This window comes from Python bivittatus, unplaced genomic scaffold (genome assembly GCF_059951505.1).
Source record: "Python bivittatus isolate LINGU-HERP-01145 unplaced genomic scaffold, Pbiv_v1 ctg000610_np1212, whole genome shotgun sequence".
Lineage (NCBI taxonomy): Eukaryota > Metazoa > Chordata > Lepidosauria > Squamata > Pythonidae > Python > Python bivittatus.
The window spans coordinates 23,051,721-23,075,068 of NW_028277088.1; the positions used below are offsets into that span (position 1 = coordinate 23,051,721).

Below are 23,348 nucleotides of genomic sequence, written 5' to 3' on the forward strand. Positions count from 1 at the left end.
GTAGCGGGGCGGGAAGACGGGAGGCCTACGTTTGATAAAGCGAGGTGCAACTGGAAGCGATTCCTGCAGAAGAGAGCAGGATAAAATTGGCAGTACGAGTGTCGGCGGCGTGTTTAGCAAGGCCGGAGTTCCCATCATTAAAAGGGAGGCCTTGAACAGAGGTGGCATTTTGAATGAGGAGAATAGCCACGATAATGTTACATACGGGGGGGGGGGGACACTGCGATCTGTCGTAGATAAGACACAATTTAGCGTGCGTTTCTTTGGAAAAGAGTTCTGTTAAATAGGTCTTACACATTTATAAATGCGCATAGGATTGCAGCCTTGTTGATTTGTGTGATGCCCTTTGAAAGGTACGGATTTGTTGCTTGAGGTGTGAGCAGGAAAAAAAAAGTGGGACTCCATAGCTCAAAAAGCGAGATTTAAGCATTTTTGAGATGTGGGTGATTCTTTAGGCTCCACGTATCTTTACAATTCTAGCCAATATCTTTTCAAATAGTAGCTATTTTCTCACAAGAATGAATGTGGATGGGAACTAATGTTTTTTATTATTATGGTTGGTCGCACAGTCAGCCAGATGTTTAGACTGGATTTGGCATTTTTATCCAAAGTACCAAGTCCTTCCCAAGGACCTGGGATAGGCAGATGTGGTTGTTCGATGGTATTAAAGGTCTTGTTCCAGAATATAAGCTGTTCCAAGTAAAGCTACCTTTATTATTACTATTACTATTATTCCTTTGAGTTAGTGTTGACTTCTGGTGACTGCCTGGACAAGTCCCTGCACTTTTCTTGGCAAGATTTTCAGAAGTGGTTTGCCATTGCCTTACATTACATTTAGGAATGTAAGGACTTCAGATGCATCGTAGGATTGAACTGCGGCCGTTCAGGTTGAACTTGTTTCCCCAGCTTAAATTCTCTGAGTTGAAGAAATTGCATCCGAATGTAGTGACCACTTAGACTTGGAACCTTTTCTCATAGTATGAGAGAAAGATTACTAAAATATATGTAAATAAAGATGATAGGAGGAATTGGTGAATGCAAAGTATATGTTGTTGGTTTAAGTGGAACATCGCAGGGGCAACAGTAGAGATTATTGCTTTTGTATGTGAGTCATTAGAGCTCCTGGTCTGAAAATGGCCCAGATAATATTTCTTTGAGAGACTGTTACAAGGTATTGATAGCCTTTTTATGTTATTTTGATGAGGACAGTAAAAAAAAATCTATTTGAAATTGAATATTCCAAAAATTATTGCTACTGATAATAAATTATCAGTTTATATTTATATAAAAGGAATGTATATAGATCATATATATACAGCATATTTATATATATGTGTAATATATATATAATATATATAAATATATATATCATATATATATGTCTGTGTGTGTGTGTGTATGTATGTATATATATATATAAAGGGAGCAGTATTAGACATTTCGTTTCAGTGCTCTATGTGCCTTTTTTCTGTGTGATTCAACAGACAGTGTGGCAATTTTGCTCTGGAATGATCTTAAGATTGGATAATAATGTGGTGCTCTCCAGAATATTTGGGTTACAACATCCATTAGTTCCAATCCATAGATTGTAGTGAAGGATTATCGTGAATTTTTAAAGAAATGTTCATTTATTACACAATAAATATTTGTTACAGGTTCTTCAATATTTGTAGCTGGGAAAATTTTGTTCATAAGAATAACTGAAGTTTTCTCAGGTTTGATTTTCAAATATATGTGCTTCATATAAAACTAGTTAAAGCAGTCATGTATTCATTTCTACATGCATGAGGTTTAACTGTTGTGGGCATAGAAAGTGACATGCCTGATTTTCTCCCCCAAGGGTCTTAAAAGTCCTCAGGAGAGTATTCATGATTTGAGCCCCCTTGAGAACTTCAGAATTCCAAGCAAGGTAGGACTGACTAGTTTTACAAAGTACTGCATAATTTTAAAATGTCTTTTACGTTCTGTTTTGTACTTGTTTTGAGTCACATATATTTGTATTTCATCCAAGTGCCGTGGCAGGGCAAAGAAGTCAGCATCCCTTGTCACTGACAAGTAACTGAACTCTGCATAATAAATTGGAGTGAAGGATGGGTTTAAGTGGGTGTAGAGTTGTTCAGCAACCATGAAATCTGTTACTACGTCTGGGTTCACAGAAATTTTTAGAAGACATTTGTGTAGCTTCTCAGCTTAGGTAGGTTCCATTTAGTCCTACCTGTTTCTTTTCATATCCTTGCAGGTAGTCCTCAACTTACAACCATTTGTTTAGCAACCGCTCAAAGTGATGATGGTGCTGAAAAAGTGACTTATGACCAGTCCTCACATTTATGACCATTGCATCGTTCCCACGGTCACATGATCAAGATTCGGATTTTGGGCAACTGGCATGTATTATGACGGTTGCAGTGTCCTGGGGTCACATGATGGCCTTTTGTGGCCTTCCCAGCTGGCTTCTGACAAGCAAAATCAATGGGGAACTGTGTGGTTCATTTAATAACTGTGGTGATTCACTTAATGGCCACTGCAAAAAATGTAAAATTGGGTGTGGTCATGTGATGCCTTGCTTAATGATCGCATCGCTTAATGACAAATTTTCAGGTCCTTATTGTGGTCGTAAGTCGAGGACTAACTGTATTCTCTGTTGTATATAATTTTTGGCAGCCATACCAAAAAAACTTCACAGAGTATTTTGACCTTTTTTGATGCATCATGCATGCCATGGAAGAAGGTTCCATAGTAACTTAAAATAATGTGTATTTAACCCTCAAGTAGCCCCTCTGAATTTATCCATTTTTTGTGCATTGTTGTAAAAATGAATTTATGCCATGAAGTGCAGGATTCTGATGTCATAAAAAGATACGAGTTAAATCTTCTTTAAACTGTCTGCATTTTGAGATGGGGTATAAGTAATGATTGTGTAGGGATGGTGATTGTCAATAAATATAGACCCTCACAGAAAGTAGGCCAAGAAAAAGCAAAAATGGTTGGAAGTATTTTGACTTCTCAATTGGAAAGCAGATCCTTTTTTTTTTCTTTTTGTTACTTCTGGAAAGATTACATTGTCGGAACAATTATGTTGATCAAATAACGGGCAATGATGTCCCAATGATCCAAACAAGTTCTTCATAATGTGCATAAATGGGCATTGAACATTTTGAAATATTTTACTTATTTATATTCTGGTGTAATTAAGAGTGGTTCTGAAAATGAAAGTTACAGATGTCTTTTTAAAAAAATACCTGTGGAAAATGGTTAGTAAGGACATGGTTATGTATTGTGTTTCATTGATGCAGTTACCTAAATTAATGCTTGGACTTTCTGGAATTGAGGGAAGTGATAAAACATATATATTTGTGTATTTGTGTTTGTGTGTGTGTGTGTGTGTGTGTATTCATTTGTTTCAAGAGATAATAAGCCAATCTTTCTATATGGATTCTTGCAAAATTCTTGAATATACAGTGCATGCATTACCGTAATGCATGCACTGTATATTCAGTGTGCAATAAAGCTTATGTAATATTCTTGCATAATTGGAAGATAAAGAGCACAGTGGCGTACCAGTGTTTTATCTTGATTTCCTCTAAAAGAAGGTGGTAATTGAACAGCCTTTGGGAAATTATGCTCACTGAACTTTCTCATAGTAGGAGAAAGTTAGAAATTTATACAATTAATTTTTTATTTGTGTTACTCTTGAATGCTTTATTGGATGCCATATTTCAGGTTCTGCATGTCTAATTAGAGACTACAGAGCAACTAGTTTGTTTTGTATGGTGCTATTGTGCTTTTTTTGTATTGCCGCTGTAGCCTGTGACTCTAATCCAAAAGCACTGGGAATAACAAAGGGACTTGGCTTCCTACTTAGATGCTGCTTCTAGAAACATGTGTTTGTTTGTTTAGGAAAATTATATGGCCACCCATCTTATATACCTTAATTCTGGATGGCTCACAACAATAACAATAAAAAGATAAACAGTTTAAAAAATCAACATCCAAAACCAACATCCAGCACCCTGAAGCAACACTCGTCAACAACAACAATAAACAACACTGGGCTCCAGCCTCACCACATGCCAGTGCTTGGAGGAAGAGCCAAATTTTTAAGTCCTTCCAGAAGGCTAGAAGAATGGAAGTCTGCTGGATCTAAGGGGGAGGGTGTTCTACAGGGAGAGGCTGCTACTAAGAAGGCTCGCTTCCTAGGTCCTGCTACCTTTAAGGGAAGGGACCTGAAGGACACCCACCCTATCTGATGTGGTAGAATGGGCAGATAGGCTCAGGGAGAGGCGGTCCCACAGGTAACCTAGCCACATGCCATGGTCAGCCTGTGGCTAATTGTAATGACTGTATTCAAGTATACTATAAACTTGTTCTAAATATACCTTCCCTGACCTATACTTTCCAGTTCTACAACACAATTGTAGCATTAGCTGGTGTGGTGACTGGCTAATCCAGATATTCTTTTTGACATTAAAATGTTAAAGGGCCTCCATTGAAAGTTATGATTTATATACAAATATAAATACAAAACTTGATACAAAATAATTGGAAATTAAATGTAGGAGAGGCAATAGAAGTGAAAGGGCCATTGTACAAGTCCCCTTCCTTCCCCAGTTCTGTGTTCAGTCAGATTGGTATATTGACAGATAAGTTCCAGCGTAGCTCTTCAGTAAGAGAGTGAATTCTGTCTAATTTGTGTTTCTGTCATTCTTGCAGTAGACCCTTAAAATTGCAGTCTGGCGTGTCAGGAATGGGAATTCTTCCTCCTAGTCCATCAGCAGAAATTCTCTCCAAATGCACATTGAGAATATACATTTTTTATATTTATATTTGATTATGTTGTGGTTCTTCACCTGTGAAGTTTATATTCATTTTGAGATAATGGCAGACTCTGCTCTTTATCTTCCAATTATGCAAGAATATTACATAAGCTTTATTGCACATTAGTTACGGTAATGCATTGTACAGTATATTCAAAGTATGTTCAGTAAGCTGGTTGAGAAAATAAATTCTGGAAGGCATCTGAAGCTTCACTTTGGGTTTCTTTTCCATACTAATTAAGAATGTAGTTTGAGTAGTTGGCCTCCATTAGTCATTAATTTTGTTGAAGGAAATGCTTAAGAAAACAAAAATTGATTTCCAGATTTAAAGGCATTGCTTTCTTTTTCAATACTAATCTCAGTATTTCATAACTTTTGTTGTAAAATATTCTGGTGATTGCCATCGTGATGGCAGAACTAAAAGAGTATATATTTTTTGATTTGGTGGTTAGAACGCATGTTTTTAGTTTCTTCTCTGGACTACCTTGAAGAGCGGACAAAAAGTTTGAAAACCTTTGATTTACACAATGCTTTTAAATTAAGAAACAACATTGCTCCAGAAGAAAACACACATTAATTTATATTGCAGGTTTAAGGAATTAATGTGATTACCTGTTGGATCTCTTTGGGGAAATCAAGAAGAGTGCAAATAATACACCCTGAAAGAATTAACCTATGGAGGTTAATGATCTGTTAAACTTGATTTCTTTAGACCTTTCTCAGTAGTGTCCTTTTCTTGGCCAGAATGTGCAGATATTTCTACTCCATTCAGATGACATCACTCTATAATTCATTTTCCAGGAATTGGACTGCTAGTTATAGTTGGCAAAAAGCCTCATGAATTCTTGCGTTTAGCAAGAATGATTACTGTGCATTTTTTTAAATGGATGGAGTATATTTTGTGCACTGGGTGGCTGGTGTCCCTGACTTTCCCTGCAACATGTCAGACCAAATTATCAATTTCTGTTTGCTTTTCTTCAATATCTTTTTCCCTTGCAATTTTAATGAGGCAGTATGTCTTCTTTTGGCAGTGGGTTCAACCTACAATTTAAAAAGTCTTCCAGCCAAAGGGCTGCTAAAGCTACACAGCAAGATGTATTTGTGCATCAGTTTTGGTTCATCTTCGTTCATGGATTTCCTCTGGGTAAAAAAATAATGGAAGAAAAATAATAGGGAAAGATGGGACAGTTGCAAATGATGATATTTGTACTTCTTGTAAAGATGGTGTGAATAAGGCAGACTTGTGTGCAATAAATCCAAATTGTTTCAAAAGGTATTTAATTTAGGTTCCCTTGGTCCACTGAGTCCATGCAGACAGTTAGACATTAAAGGCATGCAGGCATTTCAAGGTATTATGGTTCCAATTCTGAAATATTCCGTTCTAACCTCATCTGAGATGCTTTGACTTCAGAGTGGGGCTTTCTGACTGTACAGGAAAAAATCTGACCTTGAAATGGGTTGTTCTTTTTCAGTTTGAATAGTTCCGTTTCAGGCCAATCCATTTCTGGTAAGGTTGGAATGAGATGTTTCTGGGTTGGACTGTTTCAGCTTCAATTTTGCACGCTTCTACTTATTTCTTAGATCTGGCTGCATAGAAAGTAGTCAACACAGTCCACTAATGACTTCTGACACTGTTGTCTGCTTGTCCTTAATACCTAAAACTAAAGAAGGGGATTGTTAATTTTTTCAGCAGCCTCTCAGTGGGGAACTTATGTTGCTAAGAATCCTGGAGCCTGCTAATTGTTTACAAAGCTCAACAAAATCAGAGGTAATGCTAAATCATAGTAGGGTTTTGTTGGGTTGCTCACCTGTGAGGATGATAATATGCTGAGCAGGAACATGCTAGTTAGAAAGCTGAAGAATGAGTTACTGCCTTGTTGGTGTGCTGAGATCCCCAGATAAAATTCAATAGGCTAAAGGCTTACAATGCTGTTTTTAGTTTCAGTATGAGCAGATCAGAAGGCAACACAGCCATTATCCTATTTTGAGTTAGATGTGTAAGTTAATTTAGAAATAAGTGGCAAGCCAACATACTGTTGCCTGTATCCTATTAACCTGGAGATACATGCAATATACTGACAATACTCAGGATGCATTATTGCAGTTCACGGGAACATAATATGAAACCACTACCAACCTATTAATTGCGACTTTCATAGGCTCCCACAACAGTCTAGATATCACCAATTCTTATGTTCTGTCATATATTCATGATAAGCATACACCCTTAATTCCATACCCATATTCATCTCCACATAAGATTAGTTCACTTTTGTTCAAATCTATTCCATCCTTCCCCTTTCTTTTAGTTTTACAAATATATTTTCTTTCTGTCTGTCTTTCCATTAATAATAATAATAATAATAATAATAATAATAATTCTTCTTCTTCTTCTTCTTCTTCTTCTTCTTCTTCTTCTTCTTCTTCTTCATCATCATCATCATCATCATCATCATCATCATCATCATCATACATTAAACTTGTATGCCGCCTGACTCTCATACTGCAATCTTCATACACCCTGGTCATCAATAGAAAGGTCCCATTTTGATCTTTACTGGCTATCAGTTTTGGTCTATGGAGGCTTTCACATAAAAGGTCATCAACAGAATTTCCTCCTAACTGTAAGGCTATAATACTGATCAGTTGTGACACATTTGAGCTAATATGCTAGAAATACAGGCAACATCAGTTTTATTACAGCATGCTCAAACTACTCTATACAAGCTAGGATAAAATGATTTTTTAAAAATAATATTTCCAACCATTCCAATCATGGATTTATATATTTTATTAATAGCTCGGTTAAAACAAGCATGGCTATTTTGGGTGATATGTCAACTGATTTAAAAGTGACAGATGACTGCCAACAGGACGGAGTTTCCTTTCCCTGATCACTATTAAAATTGTGTGCAGGTGTTATATTTGTAAAATAAGTTTAGTTTATTAAATTACATGGTCATAAGTGGATTTTCATTCTCTTGGAACTTTTCTTAATATATTAGAAGTTGCTGAAAGCAAATTTTCTAAAGAAAATTCAGCTGCAGCATTGCAGCTTTTAATGTTGTATTTTAGAATCACAGCATTAAAATTGCTGTTAAAAACTGTAATTTCAAAGGTATTCCTCAAGATGGCACTTTAATAAAACTGAAGAGGATGGCCAGAGTGTGCAGAGAGAATTTGATGGAGTACTTCTGTGTAATTCTAAAATTACAGTCCTGCTTAAAAAAAGGATTGATCAGTGCATGAACAATTTTTTCAGTGAACAAGTTGTGTTTTCATCCTATGTGGTGCATTGGATCAAAAGTTGTCCCACATCATTCCATTAAGCTCCTATTTTAGTTTTTTTGTTTTTTTGTAAAATACCTCTTGAATTGCTACGGTGCATGTACAGTGGTACCTCGGGTCACGAACGCTTCTGTTCACAACCAATTCGGGTCACGAACAGCTCCGTTAGCAAAATTTTGCTTCTGTTCGTGAACGCCGGATCGGGTGACGAACAGGATCCGCGGCCATTTTCCCTCCCGTGACACATGGTCGTGGCTTCCTGTAGGGAGGGGGACTCTCCCTCCAACCAATAACCGCCTCCCCACCCGCCTTCCTGTCCTCCACGCCAGAAGTCGCATCGAGCAAAGTTAGCGTTCTCTTTCTTTGTACTGTATTTTGTTTCATATTTTTGCGGTTTTTTAAAAAAAATACATATGGTTCAGAACGGATTAACGGTAATTACATTGAACCTTATGGGAAAATTTGATTCGGGTCGCGACCAATTTGGGTCACGACCAGAGTCGTGGAACGAATTAAGTTTGTGAACTGAGGTACCACTGTATTTGTTCTCAAGGACAAGATTTTATATTACTATATTATTATTACTATATTTTATAGATTATACTGTGCTTAGAGTCCAGCTGTATTGAAGTGGTACATAAATTTCTGAAATAATAGTTTCAATGTCCAGGTTTACACAACCATGTTTTTATCATGGTTTATTGAATAAAGCACTGCTGGCTGCATTTACACAATCTAATAAGCCAAAACCAAGCAACAAATTGCATTATAATTTATTGCATTTTATGAAACAGCTCAGTATAAAGACTGACACCTACAGTATATATTGAGGTCAGATGTTAGACTTTAGAAATGCTGTAAATGTTTTAAATTTTAAAAAGTTGTCTTAGGCTACAGTAAATGGGCAAGGTTGTTTCTGGAAGGCTTTGCAGATGTCAGCTTTGAGCATTTGAACCTTGGAAGATTTAAATGGACCCACAACATCTCTATTGTCTATATGGTTAGCAGAGATGGGGGAAGTTCACATAGTGCACCAGCTGAGTTGAAAGATGGTGACACTTTGGCAAAAAACTGTGTGAACAAACCAGTATCTTACCATTTTGAATAAATGCACAAATCTCTCTTTGCAATATATATGAAACCCCTTCTGTGGCTTGTCTTACATATGCTTTTTATAAAGTAAATTGATTTGGTGATGCACCATTTTCTGTCATGTGTTGAAGGAAGAACTTAGAGAGCTCCGGGAACAACCAATTGATCCTCAGGCCCAGCAGGAAATAATTAACAGCATTGAAGAAATCTATTTTTCCAATGATTCCTTTGATATTGTTAAGTATGAGTTGGAGGTAAGCACATTGAATTGGAATAACAGTTTATTTAGAAAGATATTTTACCTGATAATATACTTTGAACTTCACTGCTCTGTCTTCTTCACTGCCATTAAAAGAGAAGTATCTTTTCTTGTTTTAGTAACCTGATCCAAAGTCATATTCATTAGCCTTTTAAGAAATTTGTCTTAAAAGTAGTAGATTTTGTATCTATTTTTAAAATGGATTTTATTTGTGCTTTATGTGTAGAAGCTGCCACCTATTCTTGGTCTTCAGGAACTGGAAGAGTATAGAGACAAGCTAAAGCAACAGCAAGCAGCTGTAAGTAGAAAGTACTTTCTTCCCTGCTCATCTTCATGATTTCCATAAACCTCATTACTTTTCTTCTCAGAATAATTATATGACCTTGAAAACATTAAGATATTTCAGTGAAGACTCAGAAATTATAATTAAGATGGTCATATTTCACTTGCTTCTGTCTTTTGTTTGGTGTATGCCCTGTTTGGGTTATCACTTGTTCTCTTTCTGTTACAAGGAGAGAGTTGAAACTACAGAGGGGGAGGCTACAGTTAAGGGTAAATTACTTATCCCCTCTAGATGACTTGGACTGCAACATTCCCAGCCTTTTGCCATTGGCCATGGTAGCTTGGACTGATGGGTATTAAAGTTCAAAATACCGAGATGATAGCAGGTTTCTTAACCCTCTTATAACTCCATGGGACAGTATAGACCTTGCCTTTAGAAGGTCACAGTTCAGTCTCTGGCATGTCCAACTGAAAGCATCTGAGAGATATTTTTTGTCCAAGAAGTTGAAATATTGTTGCCAATGCTAAATAGACCAACAGCCCCACTAATTGTAGGGTAACATTTTAAGGATAGCCTCTGGCCACCAAAGGTTGCCCATGCCTGGCTTGGCTTGCTTTCTAAATAGTCTGGTTGATACAGCATTAACCAGCAATTGATATTAACCAACAGTTCGGTTGATATTAATTAACCAGCAATGCTGGTATCTAAACTCCATGTTGAGTTTTGCAAATGAGTCTACAATAGTTCCTAGTCAACAATTGTTTTTGCTCTTCTGTTAAGAGCCTAGTAGACTATAATTAAATGTATACTTAGTCTGTTAACCACAGTTTGAACACACAAAGCTGGCTGAGTTGACACACTACCCTAAACCCATACCAAAGAAACAACATTATAGTTTAGCATAATGTGTAAATCCAATCTGTGTTTCCATGGTGGCTGTGAAGATGCTGATATAATTAGCAGAGATTCAAAGATAATTTAGCTTCTTAGCAGGCTTCCAAATTTTCTACACGTCAAAGGGAGAGATGGGAGTGATTCCTTCATTTGTCATCTTGTTCACCTGCTTGCATAGGATTATCTGTGGCTGCAAATTAGTTGTAAAACATAAGGCTACTCTCTGCATGTAGGAAGTACATGTTGGGAGTCCTGCACATTATAATCTGGAAGATATGGACCAATGTACAGAAAATGCTTTGAAGGAGTCAGTGGAATATAATTATTTCCTTGTCCTATATTAGCTATAATTGAATAATAAAGAAAAGATGCTTGTTTTGTTCATTTCTTGCAAAGCACAATTTCACGTACACTGGAGAGTAATGGGTAATGGGTAAAAAGACATAGTTTATTAAACAGGAAAACAATGATTTAATTTTAACTCATTAGGGGTAATACTGCATTCTGTAATCTTGCCCTTCAGAGAACATCCTCTTTTTATAAAAATGCAGATTTATTTCACTCTTCTTTATAGGTGAATCTTATTATAATTATGACACATTGCATGAGCTATATTTGGTTTCTTGAACTATGTACTCCCTTAATTTTTATTCAAGTATGTTCTTTAGTTTGCAGTAGGGTGGAAGGTGAATTTCAATTCTACTCTGATTTTTGATGAAAACATCTATTTTTATTATCTTTACTTTTTTGCAAAGTATGGCCATCTTGTAGAGTGTTTATCACTTTTGTTTGCATTTATTTTAAAGTGGAATAAAATAAAGTAGAACAAAATGCTTACAATGGATCATTCAAAATTGCTGAAGGTCTCCAATATGCATAATTTGGAATGCTTACTTCAAATTGTATTGTTGACTTTAAATGTTTTCCCTAAAGGTATCTAAAAAAGTTGCAGACTTGATCCTTGAAAAGCAGCCTGCATATGTCAAGGTAAGATAGCAAGTTTCATGCTTTTTTGTCTTTTAATTGCAAGGTGGCTTGTACCTATCAGGAGTTGTATTTGGAATAAGCCAATTAATCAAGAAAATTTGTTATAGTCTCAAACTAGTGTCAAAGATTGGTTATGTTGCTTCACACAGTTGTATAGTAAAAAATATAGGAGTTGCCTAAAATTTCATAAAATTAATATAAAGTTAAATATAAAATGCAGTAATCTGCAATAATAAAAAGAAAGACCATTGATTTATTAACTTCCGGTGGTTTCTTCTTCTTGCTATGGCACCTTGTATGATAAGCTTCCAAACAGAATTTTGCTACTTGCATTTAAATAAGTATAATTCTGCTTGAAAAATAAATAAATAAATAAATAAATAAATACATACATACATACATACATACATAAAATTTGTACACTGCTTTATCTTTGAAAGGTTTTAGGCCACTTAGAGGGAAGTCATCCAATTAACAAAAATCATTTAAATTTACAGTTAGAATAGTTGATAGTAATAGTAGAATACAATGTAAGAACAATATAACCTTTTTTCCTTCTCATAAAGATTGATTAAAATAGCAAATTAAAATGATCTGTTGGATGCTATTTTTTAAAAAGAAAGGCTTTGCTTGTTTTCAGTGAGATGGTCCTTTCTTAAGTTCTAGCAGCTAGGGATTGGTACTAGATGGGCCTTGGGTTTAGAAGGTTTAGCCTTCTCCATCCTAGAAGAACTTCAGCTCCTAGAATTCTCAGGCCAGGCTGACTTGGAATAATGAGAGCTGTAGGTAATAGGTGGAAGCTGTCCAATTTAGTGAGTGCATTTTAAGATTCAGTTCTATATTTGTGCATTTAGATATGTGTCTGAATGTCCCTGAGCTCGTCTCAGCAGGTAGCAGCACCTGGCAACCTTGCTTTCTGAGTTTATGTGGTCCTTAATATGAGTGCTGGCCTGTCAGTCTTTCTCTTTTAACAGTTTTGAATGGAATCATACTTAGTCCAATTCAGAAGTGGAATACTAGACCCACCTAACATCTGACATCTACAGTATATCATTCCCTTGTCTCCAAGGTCATTAGTAGTTAATAGTTTTATTTGGTATGCATTTATATCTAAGCACAGACCTATTTTTCATAATTTCCTTTGTCTCTTATCCATGAATATTACAGTTGGATATGCTTATATTTCAAGTACTCGTTATTGTATTTAAGCATCTGGTGATCACTAAAGCAATCTCTGCCATTGGCATCTGGTGATCAGGGATACAAAATATCTCTGTGCAGAAATACGCAGATATCTTTTTTCCATTTTCTATTCTCTATTCCCTTCTCATTGCATGCCTCTCAACCTTAAGACCATACATGATCGGCTGGAAAGGACATGATTCAAGTGCAGCTTGTCATGTAGCAGAAGAAAGAAGATCTGGTGCAGTTTGTTCAATTCAGTAACCATGCTGATGGGCATTTTGCCAGAAGGGGGGGGGGTTGGGGGCCATTTTTTACAGGTCTCCACATCTAATAAGAAAAAGGCTACACATTTCTGTAAAATGGCACTTGGCATTTTTCTTTCAATAATTATTCTGGCCTGTGAAATCAGAAGATGGAATTGTAGCATTTTGTATTTTTGATTTTAAAAAGTTCTAATTTTTTGATAGCACTGTTAGGTACATCCCAAATATTCAGGATGTAAATATTTCATGCTGGTAGCAGCCTAGCTTTCTTTAAAAATAGGACATTGTCCAGACATATCAGAGCAGAGCTATCTAATATACCAAAATTTTAAAAACCTGTAATGCCAATTAAAGCCAGATGGTGCTTTTACCTGATTTGAATAAAACATGTACAAATATGACCCCAGATCTGCACAAGGAAAGTTTTGAAAGTTTCCTGTAATGTAAAAATAAGAGAGTGGATGTAAGTGCTTACGTTTTAATGTTATATTCTGCTATTACTACAAAAGACCAAACTGATAAACTTTTAATCAAAAAGATTATATATATTTTGCTCTTCCCTGAGCCTCATATGTTTATGAGTTCAGAAAGAAAACTGAAGAGAATCAGTGAGAAGCCACTAACAAATAGGTCAGGCTTGTCTAGGTACAAGCTCTAAAACTGATTGGGCTGATATATCAGAGCTATAATATACAGTATGGTAAATATATGTAGAGTTGTATGATGCTGACTAGCTGCTACTCCTGTCTCCTTGAGACAATGTCTAGCCTTCCCAATGTTGTTGAATCCAAATTCCATCATCTCTTTCCATTGGCTGTTAGCTAGAGCTCATGGGAGTTGGAATTCAACAGCCATTAGACTGTGATGTATTGTTCAGTCTTCTAGGTGAAAATTTCTGCAAGAAGGTGACAAAAAAATTGTCAAGTAGCACATTTGGAATGTTGAGAGCATAATATAAGTTCTCACACAAAATTGTTGTTGTTTAGTCGTTACGTCGTGTCCGACTCTTCGTGACCCCATGAACCATATTGTGCCAGGCCTTCCTGTCCTTCACTGCCTCCCTGAGTTTGCTCAGTTTCATGCTCATTGCTTCAGTGATGCTATCTAACCATCTCATCCTCTGCCGTCCTCTTCTCCTTTTGCCTTCAATCTTTCCCAGCATCAGGGTCTTCTCCAAAGAGATCTCTCTTCGCATTAGGTGACCAAAGTATCTGAGCTTGAGCTTCATTATCGATCCTTCCAATGAGCAGTCAGGGTTGATTTCCTTTAAGATTGACTGGTTTGACCTCCTAGCAGTCCAGGGGACTCTCAAGAGTCTTCTCCAGGACCACAGTTCAAAGGCATCAATTCTTCGGCGCTCAGCCTTCTTTATGGTCCAGCTCTCACAGCCATACATTACTACTGGAAAAACCATAGCTTTGACTATGCAGATCTTTGTCGGCAAGGTGACGTCTCTGCTTTTTAATATGCTATCTAGGCTTGCCATAGCTTTCCTCCCAAGGAGCAAGCGTCTTTTAATTTCATGGCTGCAGTCTCCATCTGCGGTGATCTTGGAGCCCAAATAAATGAAGTCTGTTACTGCTTCCATTTCTACCCCTTCTATTTGCCAGGACCCACAAAATTGCCGCTGCCTATTTCTAAAGTAGCTGCCAGAAGTGCAAATAGTGAAGTTGTTCTTTACAATTCCTGTAGCCCTTTGGGATGTTCTTTACCACCCCAGCATATCTTTGTCATCTTTATGGGGAGTTGGGTACACTTTTGACCACACACTGGGCTGCAGCTACATATTATGCTTATTTCCTAAGAAAGTACTGGTCGTTCTGAAGGCTGGTACTTTGCTTTGTAGCTTTCCAGCTTCTCATTTAGTTTTTTTTTTAATTAACAAACATCTTTTAATTAACAAACATTTAAAAATGAGTTAAAACATTTTAATTAATTAACAAACAAAAATTAATTAACAAACAAACCTGGCTGGAACCAAGGAGGTACCTGAAGGAACTCTAGTGATTCTAGGTACCACATTATTTACCCTTGTTTTTTGGCTTTAAGGACTCTGGCTACTTCATATGATTGCTATTTAAGCAATTCAGTAGCTTTCATTTGAAAGAAAGGAGTCCATCCATCTAGATGAAGGACCGAGAGAGTTGCTTGAGTGAACCTTACTTCTTGTGAGCATCCAGAAGCATCTTTATCTTCCAATGAATCATTATCATTCCCATCACCATTTTCATATTGTATCCAAAGTTTCTTCTGAAAGGTATGCTGCTTTCCAAAGCAGTTTGATCATAGCTTGGAAAACATGGGTGTCACTGTCGAAGAATTGCATATATGTTCATATTCAACACTAGGTGTATTTAACCAAACTTTTGACCCAGACCACGAGCAGTTCAGCTTTCAGTACTGTGACTATAAACATGAGTGCCAAATGATGTTGATTGCTTGGGGAGATGTTGCGCTTTGTATAATTTTGTCTCATGTTCCTCTCTTTCTGCCCAACTCCCCATAGTACAAACTGTATATTACCCTTATTTGAATATTTGCTGCAAACATTGGTCCTTTATATACTTGCCATATGGCAAAAACGGATTCTAACTTACAGTGCATTTTCTTTAATGGCAAAACAATACAATGAAGAATTTTGTTCCAAGGAGCAGCTACAATTCTTGTCAAAATTACAATTTGGTGCCAAGATGTAATGCGTTTCTAGTGTGAGTTATCTTTATGGAAGTGATGATTATCATGGTTTACTTGAATGTTTAAGGTTCCTTACCTTTTTTTTTTTTGCTATAAAATATTTGTATAAGAGCATTGCTTTTTTTGATCAATGGTTCTATTTTCTTGGAAAACTAAATGGATTCTATTACATTTCTGTAGGAACTTGAACGAGTTACATCATTGCAGACAAGCCTTCAGTTAGCTGCTGTTATTTGCACAAATGGAAGACGGTATGGTATATTTTTAAATTAAAGTTAATTGCTTTAGAGAATACGGCAGTAACAATTTTAAGAAGCTTCATAGTTGGTTTATTGTTTTTGTTTTTTCTCCTTTATATTAGTATAACAGAAGGAAAGACATCCTGGGCTATAAGATATTGCTGGTCTATATCTCCACAGCAGTCCAATTCAGCATGCCCAGTATTGAGTATTGGGAACCATGTGAGGGTTGAATGAAAAGTAATGCCTCCAGTTCCATATCGTTAATTTAAATAGGGATAGTTTAATGAATGAAACTGGAAAATAATCCTTGAAGTGATCTCTTTTATTACTGGCATTTACTTCTCTATATAATCATCACCATTTGCTATGCATTTCTGCCATGATGGGCAAGATTCTTAAAGGCATCATGAAAGAACTCCACATTTTGTCTCTTCAGCTAACTCTTGATAGTCCTTTCCACATCTTCATTTGAATCAAACAGATGCCATGAAAGTAGTCCTTCAATCTTGGGAAAAGGCAAAAGTTGCACTGCCAGATCTGGTCTGTATGGTAGATGGGGTAAGACAGTGAGATCCAATTTTGCAATTGCTTCTTAGGTGGCTTGATGTCTAGCATTGTCATGTTGCAGCAACGTTTTCTACTGCTTAATTGCTGTTTTAAAGTTTTGAGTATTGCAGTGTAGCCCTCTGATAGTGGTGCCAGGTTCGAGGAAATCCATGTGAATAACACCATCTGTGTCCCCAAAAACTGTAACCAGGAGTTTTCCTGCCAAACATGGGATTTTACTTTTTTCTCACAGGTTTGTGATGATATTCCATAGACTGAGGCTTTGTTCTAGGTCACACTGATAAGCCCATATTTCACTGGCTGGCTGGCTGTGAAGAAATTCCTCAACTTCATTCTTGTAGCGTGACAACAATTGCTGGCAAATTTCAGCTCTTGAAACTTTCATCTCTGCCATCAGCATGCAAGGAATTCATCTTGCAGAACCTTGCAGTATTGAAGGATATCAAATAAATTTCCTTTTGATTGATTCACCGATTGTCCTTAAGCAGTTCATCAACTTTTGTCATGTAAAACTAGTTGGTTGCTGTCAGAGATCATGCACTTCATTCTTGATCACACAAATCAGCTCTTTCCAGTTTACCATCTTTGTATTTTTTGGACCAGAAACACATCCTACTCATGTCAACACAATCAACACCATTAACACCTTGCATTTGGTGATGACTTTTAATTGGAGAGATCCCTTTGGCAGTCAAAAAATCAACCACTGCGCATTGCTTAAACTGCCCTGGCAAGTATTCACTGTAAGCTTCCATTTCATGAACAATAGTAACATAGCCTTTTCTCACAGAAACTTTTTACCAACTAAAGTGAAAGTATGGATGATAAAAAAACAGCCAGAGCTTCTACTGCATCGGTACTGTCATTTGTTGGTGGCTTACAACATTGGAGATATTAGTTTTCATTCAACCTTCATAATTAAAAAATAACTTCTCCAACCTTGCATATATAATTTTGTTCTTTGCTAGACTTTATTTGCACAGCATGCAAAGCCATCATGTTGATGGGCCTAGTGTGATATCTGAGTGTAGACTGTAGGTAGTTAAGAAGAAAGTATTGCTTGTCAAATGTATGGTCATTATTGTATTGAATCTTTTTTTCCCCTAACTTTTGGATTTTATTTGACTGAACTCTGTATTAACCTCTGATTTGAAGATTTGAAGGCTAGTGCAGCATGACTTATATTTTTCGTAAGAGCTGTGATTTCATTCAAACAAGAATGTTTTCTACAGGCATCTGAATACAGCTAAGGAGGGCTTCACTCAAGCCAGCTTGGGTCTTCTTGCAAATCAACGGAAACGCCAGTTGCTGATGGGACTGCTAAAATCTCTGAGAACAATAAAAACCCTGGTATGAGCAGAACATATAATAGTCAAAATAATATCTTAATCTTAGCACCACATGTAGTAACCCCTTTCTCCTTTAATTTCTAGCAACAGACTGATGTGCGTTTAAGTGAAATGTTGGAGGTAAGCAAATGCAAGCATAGTATGTAACTGAGGTTGAAATAATGTTTATTCATCCTCCTATTCATTCCAAAGATATTAGAGTAGCTTCCTTGGCACTGCCCAAATATACTGGGACTGCAGTTCCCAGAATTCACAGCCAGTAAGGCCATTGCCTATACAAGCTGCTGAAAACTTGTGTGGCTCCTTTTACAAGGGAAGCAAAGTCTGAGTTACTCCATGTCTTGACTGCTGTGGGAAGATGTTTGCTCTAAGCTGAAGCAGGCCAGGACAAGCATAAAAATCTCCAAGCTTGGGATGCATTTGAAATTTTGAAAGTGTGCCCTGGGCATTTTTTCAAAAAGGTTTTCTGCACGGATCACCATTAGCTCTGGCTGAGTATTTCAGGGGATGTGCTGCCTAACTCCTTTAGTGTGGCTCATCCCAAGCTTCCGTGAGCAATGCTGGAGAACGAGGGCATGCTCTTCTAAGAAGAGGCTTTTGCGTAGAGACAGTATCTTGCAATAGCCTATTCTGGTTGTAGCAAGTAGCAGGGAGAGGTTTGGGCAAAGTTCTTTGTCAGAGCAAATTATGATGCATTTTTGTTTTGATGAAAAAATCACATTGCATCCACGGAGCCATTCTCTTCATCGACAGGAATCTATATTATCCTGCACTGGCCTAAGGACTGCAGTTCCATGCAGAACAGCCGGTCATGTTTCATGATTTGCACTGCTGAAAGTTTGAAATAATAACAGCCATACCCTCCTCTACCCCCGTTGCTTTTTTTTTTTTATTATTTTAAATACATGTTTGATTTCTTACAGGAGGAAGATTATCCAGGGGCTATACAACTATGCCTGGAATGCCAGAAGGCAGCTAGCACTTTCAAACACTACAGTTGCATAAGGTAACACCACAGGCATTTTTTTAAAGCTGACTCTATCTTTGAATTAAATAGGGTGAACAAAGAGAAACAGCAACATTTCAGAGAACTGCTAACTACTTTGAATTTCCTTGGCTTTGGCTTTAGAGATTAATTTTCTAGTTAGAATAAAGAGATTGATATAGGTTTATGTTTAACGCTTTTAAATTGCACTTTAATAAAGTTTCCGAGATGCAAGTCGTGGCTGCTAACCATGACAGTGCACCTGAGTCTTAAGGGGCTTAGTTGTTATGCAACATAGTACTTCTGTTCCAACATTAACTGATTGTCTTGTACTGAAGGCTGCAAAGTCCCCGTTGCATAAAAACTATATTTGCAATGCTAAGCGTACATCTGGAGGCTGGGGCATAGTTTGGGATTAATATGCATAGAGTTGTGCTGTGTGGTAAAAGTACTTAGGCCTGCTTTGCACATGATGCTAGGCCAAAATGTGATTTGTTTGTTTTTGGCATGACATATTAGGTAAACCCAGTCCCAGGCTTGTTTGCTTGCTTATTTATGAAGTTTATATGGCCACCCAACACAAACACTGTGATTCTGAGTAGCATACAATAAACCAAGGAACAGATTAAAAAAACCCAAGGTAAACAATTCCATTTAAAATCAGTAAATAATCATTGATAGGCAATCAAGGACTCACATTTCCTACACACCTTCAGTTAGGAACTCTCATCGTCCTAGCTCCAGTCCCAAGGAAAGAGCCAATTTTTTTAGGGTGTTTCAAAAGGCCAAGAGGGTTGAAACCAGTTATCTTTCAGGGAAGAGATGATTCCAGTGGGCAGGGGCTGCTTCGGAAAGGGTATGCTTCCTAGGTTCCATCAGATGGTATTTTAAGGAAGGAGCGTGAAGCAGGCCCATCCTATCAACCCTATTAGAGTGTTTGAGATGGGCAGATAGCATTTGACAAAGGCGGGCCTGCAAATAACGTGGTCCTGTGCCATGTAGGGTTTTATAGATGATAACCAACACCTTGAATTGCACCTGGAAGCCTATCAGGAGTCAGTGTAACTTATGTAGTGGTGTTACTTGGGCATACCAGGGTATGCCCATAACTACCTGCACCACTGCATTCTGGAACAACTGTAGCTTCTGGATGGTCTTCAAGGGTAGCCTCATATATAGCACATTGCAGTGCAGAGTGACAGTGATCAGGGTTCCCAGTCCAGGAATGGGCACAATTGGCACACAAACTGAAGTTGTGCAAAGGTCTTCTGGGCCACCACCACCCCCAACTGCACATTGGGTATAAGGGAGAAAGTGCGACCCCCATCCAGACACAAAACCTACAGCCACTCAGTCTTGGTAGGATTGAACTGAAGTCTGTTCTTCCCCAGCCAGATCCTCACAGCCTCCAAACATTGTGTCAGACCCTTGACAGTTTCATTGATCAGCCAGGGATGGAGGTATACAACTGAATATCCTCAGTACTGTGAGATATATTGTAATCTGGATGCTATGAGAGATTTTGGAATTTTAATATTGCAAATAGACAAGATGTGCAAAAAGGCATGTGCTAACATTGGTCTAAGATTTTGATGATTGTGCATAAAGAATTAGATACAACCCTGACGTAAAAGACCCCTTCCATAGGCCTTATTTCACCCATCTGTATTTTGTGTTTTTTCTTTACTAAGGATGCTTGTGAATTTTGCTAGGTTTGTATTGTTAAACCAATTTTATTTCTTCTTTCTCTACTAAATCTTTCAATTTTGCACTTCCTCGGATCTTGTGATAAAGTTGCCATCTCAAAAAATTTGTAAACTGTATGTAAAAAAAGTTAGAGTCCTAGAAATGTGTATTTTAGAAGGAATGTTGTAATATTCTCCAGAAAAAAATAATATTAAGAATAAGAAATGTCCTGAATTTTTAAAGAATATATATTGATGTAGAAATGGATTTATGAATGAATATATATAAAACTGTCATGGATCTGTCCATCCATATGTTTAACCACCTTTTTGTTTTTGTCTTGAAAAAAGAAAGGCACTTTATATGAATATATAGGCATTTTAATTATTCATCTCCAAGCATTTTTAATGCATTGTAATTCCCAAAGAAATACTTACATATACAGTTCGTTTTCTTTAGCATATTACATTTCTATCTTAACTTTATTACTTTTCCTCAGTGGAATGGTGCTGCTTCCTTTTCATTATTTTCCAGCAAATAGAGACTAAAATAAACTGGAGCCTTAATATGCCTTAATTGTTTGAATAAATGAATGCCACAAGTGAATGATTTTGGCATATTTAATTACATCGTTGAAACGCCAAATAATTATTCTGAGAACTATTGTATCTTATTTACTGCATGTTAGGGATTTTTGTTATGAACCATATATTTCTATCAGTTAACGTTGGTATGAATAAAATGGATTTGTGGCACAGTTCTTCCCTCAAATACATGATGTTATTTTTTAAAAAACTCTGTCCCAAACACAGTCAGCTCTAGCTGGATGTATAAGCTCAATTTGGGAAAAATAGAGGGCTTGTCATCTGCTTTTCTCTTCTGTTGCTCCTGGTTATTTCCCCCCCCCCCCATGAGGAATGAATTTGAAGGTAGGTATTTGGCATTTGAAAAAGTGTCTTGTCTGAGTGAATGGATACCCCTTTCTATACTTGGATTATGTCCAGTAGCAGAGGCTGAATGTATCTTTTGTGGTTTCTCAGTAGGATCTGTGTGATGGCATGTAAGATCAGGAAGATGATGATGATTCCTACCAGTTGTTAGCAATAACTGTGTTTCTTCCCAGATTTTTTAAAAAAAGCTTTCCTTGTAGTAGCTTTTTTGAAATAGTTAATTGTTTTTTATAAATATGTTTTCATTTTCAATTGTTATCAATTGTTTTATGCTTTGGTATTTTTCTGTTTTATGCACCAGTACATTTTATATAGAGCAATTTTATAGTGGTTCTAGTTTTATCCATCTCTTATTCATTTTATCTTTACTTAGGTTTGATTTGCCTATGTATATATTATATTTTTACTGTATAGCTTTGACTCTACTTATTCTGGCTTTTAACGTCTACAGTGACAGCCTTAAGTATACCATGATTGGTTTTATATATTTGTCCATCCTCATATTATTTACTTTTCATATTGCATTGTTCTGTGACTGTAATAAAGTTTAAGTTCAGTAGGGTACCTCAGCATACACAGAGTTAAGTTGGGGCAATTGTAAGTTTCTTTCTTATGCTTTCTTGTTTTCCTGGACTAAATTCATGTTTTGTTAATTGTCCCAGCATGTCTTCTCCAAGGTCATCTCTGTGCTCCTCTTCATCAAAAAGTTATTTAGCTTTTGATGGACCTCTGTTTAGAAAGAGAAAGAATCCGTTGAATTGAGATTAGCTCCTATGACTCCATGGACACTTCCATGTAGTTTTCTTAGCAGCAATATAGAATTGGTGGGCCCCTTGTCTTTTGTGATTTGTTTTTTCAACTTTCCAGTCTAGTCTACAGCCCTGGGGTTTCTGGTGGTCTCTGATCTAAATAGGTGTAACTCTCCTTAGCTTTTCTGAAATGAGCCAATTTAGGCTAGGTGCTATCACATGCTGTGGTAGACCTTTGCCAATGTCATGAAATCAGAGATTCCTAAATTTTGAAGATTATATGGTTGGCTGATTGCCCACTTCCACCTCCTTATTTGATTTATACAAATTACACTGTTTCCACCTCAAAGGATAAAAATGTTTATCATTCCCTCCAGCCATCATTGGGTGTTTTTAGCACAAAATGTATTGTACATAATATATTTCAGAAGAATGACCTTGAAAAGATCTATGAAACAAACCAATGTATCAAAATATTCATCTTAATTTGAAACATTTTATAACTTCTTGGCTTAATTTTAGACACTCTAATGTTTGACTTCATTCTTTTGCAGTGAATTGAATTCAAAATTGCAGGACACTTTGGAGCAAATTGAGGTGAGAATTCAGTCCTTGCTTTGAACAGAGTTTAGCTGAGTATAAATAGCTTCAACCATTGAATGATAAAAGTACACTTATAAGAGCAATCATGTTGGATCAGACCAAAGTCCTATCTATTCCAACATTCTGTTCCCACAGAAGTTAATCAGATGCTCAAAAGACACTCACGACCAGGATGCAAGGTCAACAGCTCTTTCATACTATTGTTTTTCATACTGACTTTGAACTAAATCTGCAGTATAGACATTTGGATTAATAGCGTTGATCCAGAAATTTGTCTAATTGCAATTTAAAGCCTTCTAGCTTGATGGCCATCACCACATCTTGTAGCAAAGACTTCCACTGTTTCATTATTGGTATGTACTGTCAGCCCAGAATCTAAAGGGGGGACTAGATTCATTGTGGAATCCCTAATTCTGTTATGATGAGGAAAGGGGGAAAAACTCCCTATCCAATTTCTC

General features: G+C 36.8%; 1 protein-coding gene across 1 annotated transcript in view; it reads left to right on the plus strand.

Annotated features, from left to right (window-relative positions):
• VPS50 (VPS50 subunit of EARP/GARPII complex) overlaps positions 1 to 23,348 on the plus strand; it is a 74,456-nt gene that overhangs the window by 155 nt on the left and 50,953 nt on the right. Inside the window, exons 2-10 of the mRNA XM_007427576.3 lie at positions 1,841 to 1,909; positions 9,326 to 9,448; positions 9,680 to 9,751; positions 11,564 to 11,617; positions 15,940 to 16,010; positions 17,801 to 17,918; positions 18,002 to 18,037; positions 18,841 to 18,923; positions 22,842 to 22,884. Of these exons, the coding sequence (XP_007427638.1) occupies positions 1,841 to 1,909; positions 9,326 to 9,448; positions 9,680 to 9,751; positions 11,564 to 11,617; positions 15,940 to 16,010; positions 17,801 to 17,918; positions 18,002 to 18,037; positions 18,841 to 18,923; positions 22,842 to 22,884 (669 nt within the window). The remainder of the gene's footprint in view (positions 1 to 1,840; positions 1,910 to 9,325; positions 9,449 to 9,679; positions 9,752 to 11,563; positions 11,618 to 15,939; positions 16,011 to 17,800; positions 17,919 to 18,001; positions 18,038 to 18,840; positions 18,924 to 22,841; positions 22,885 to 23,348) is intronic.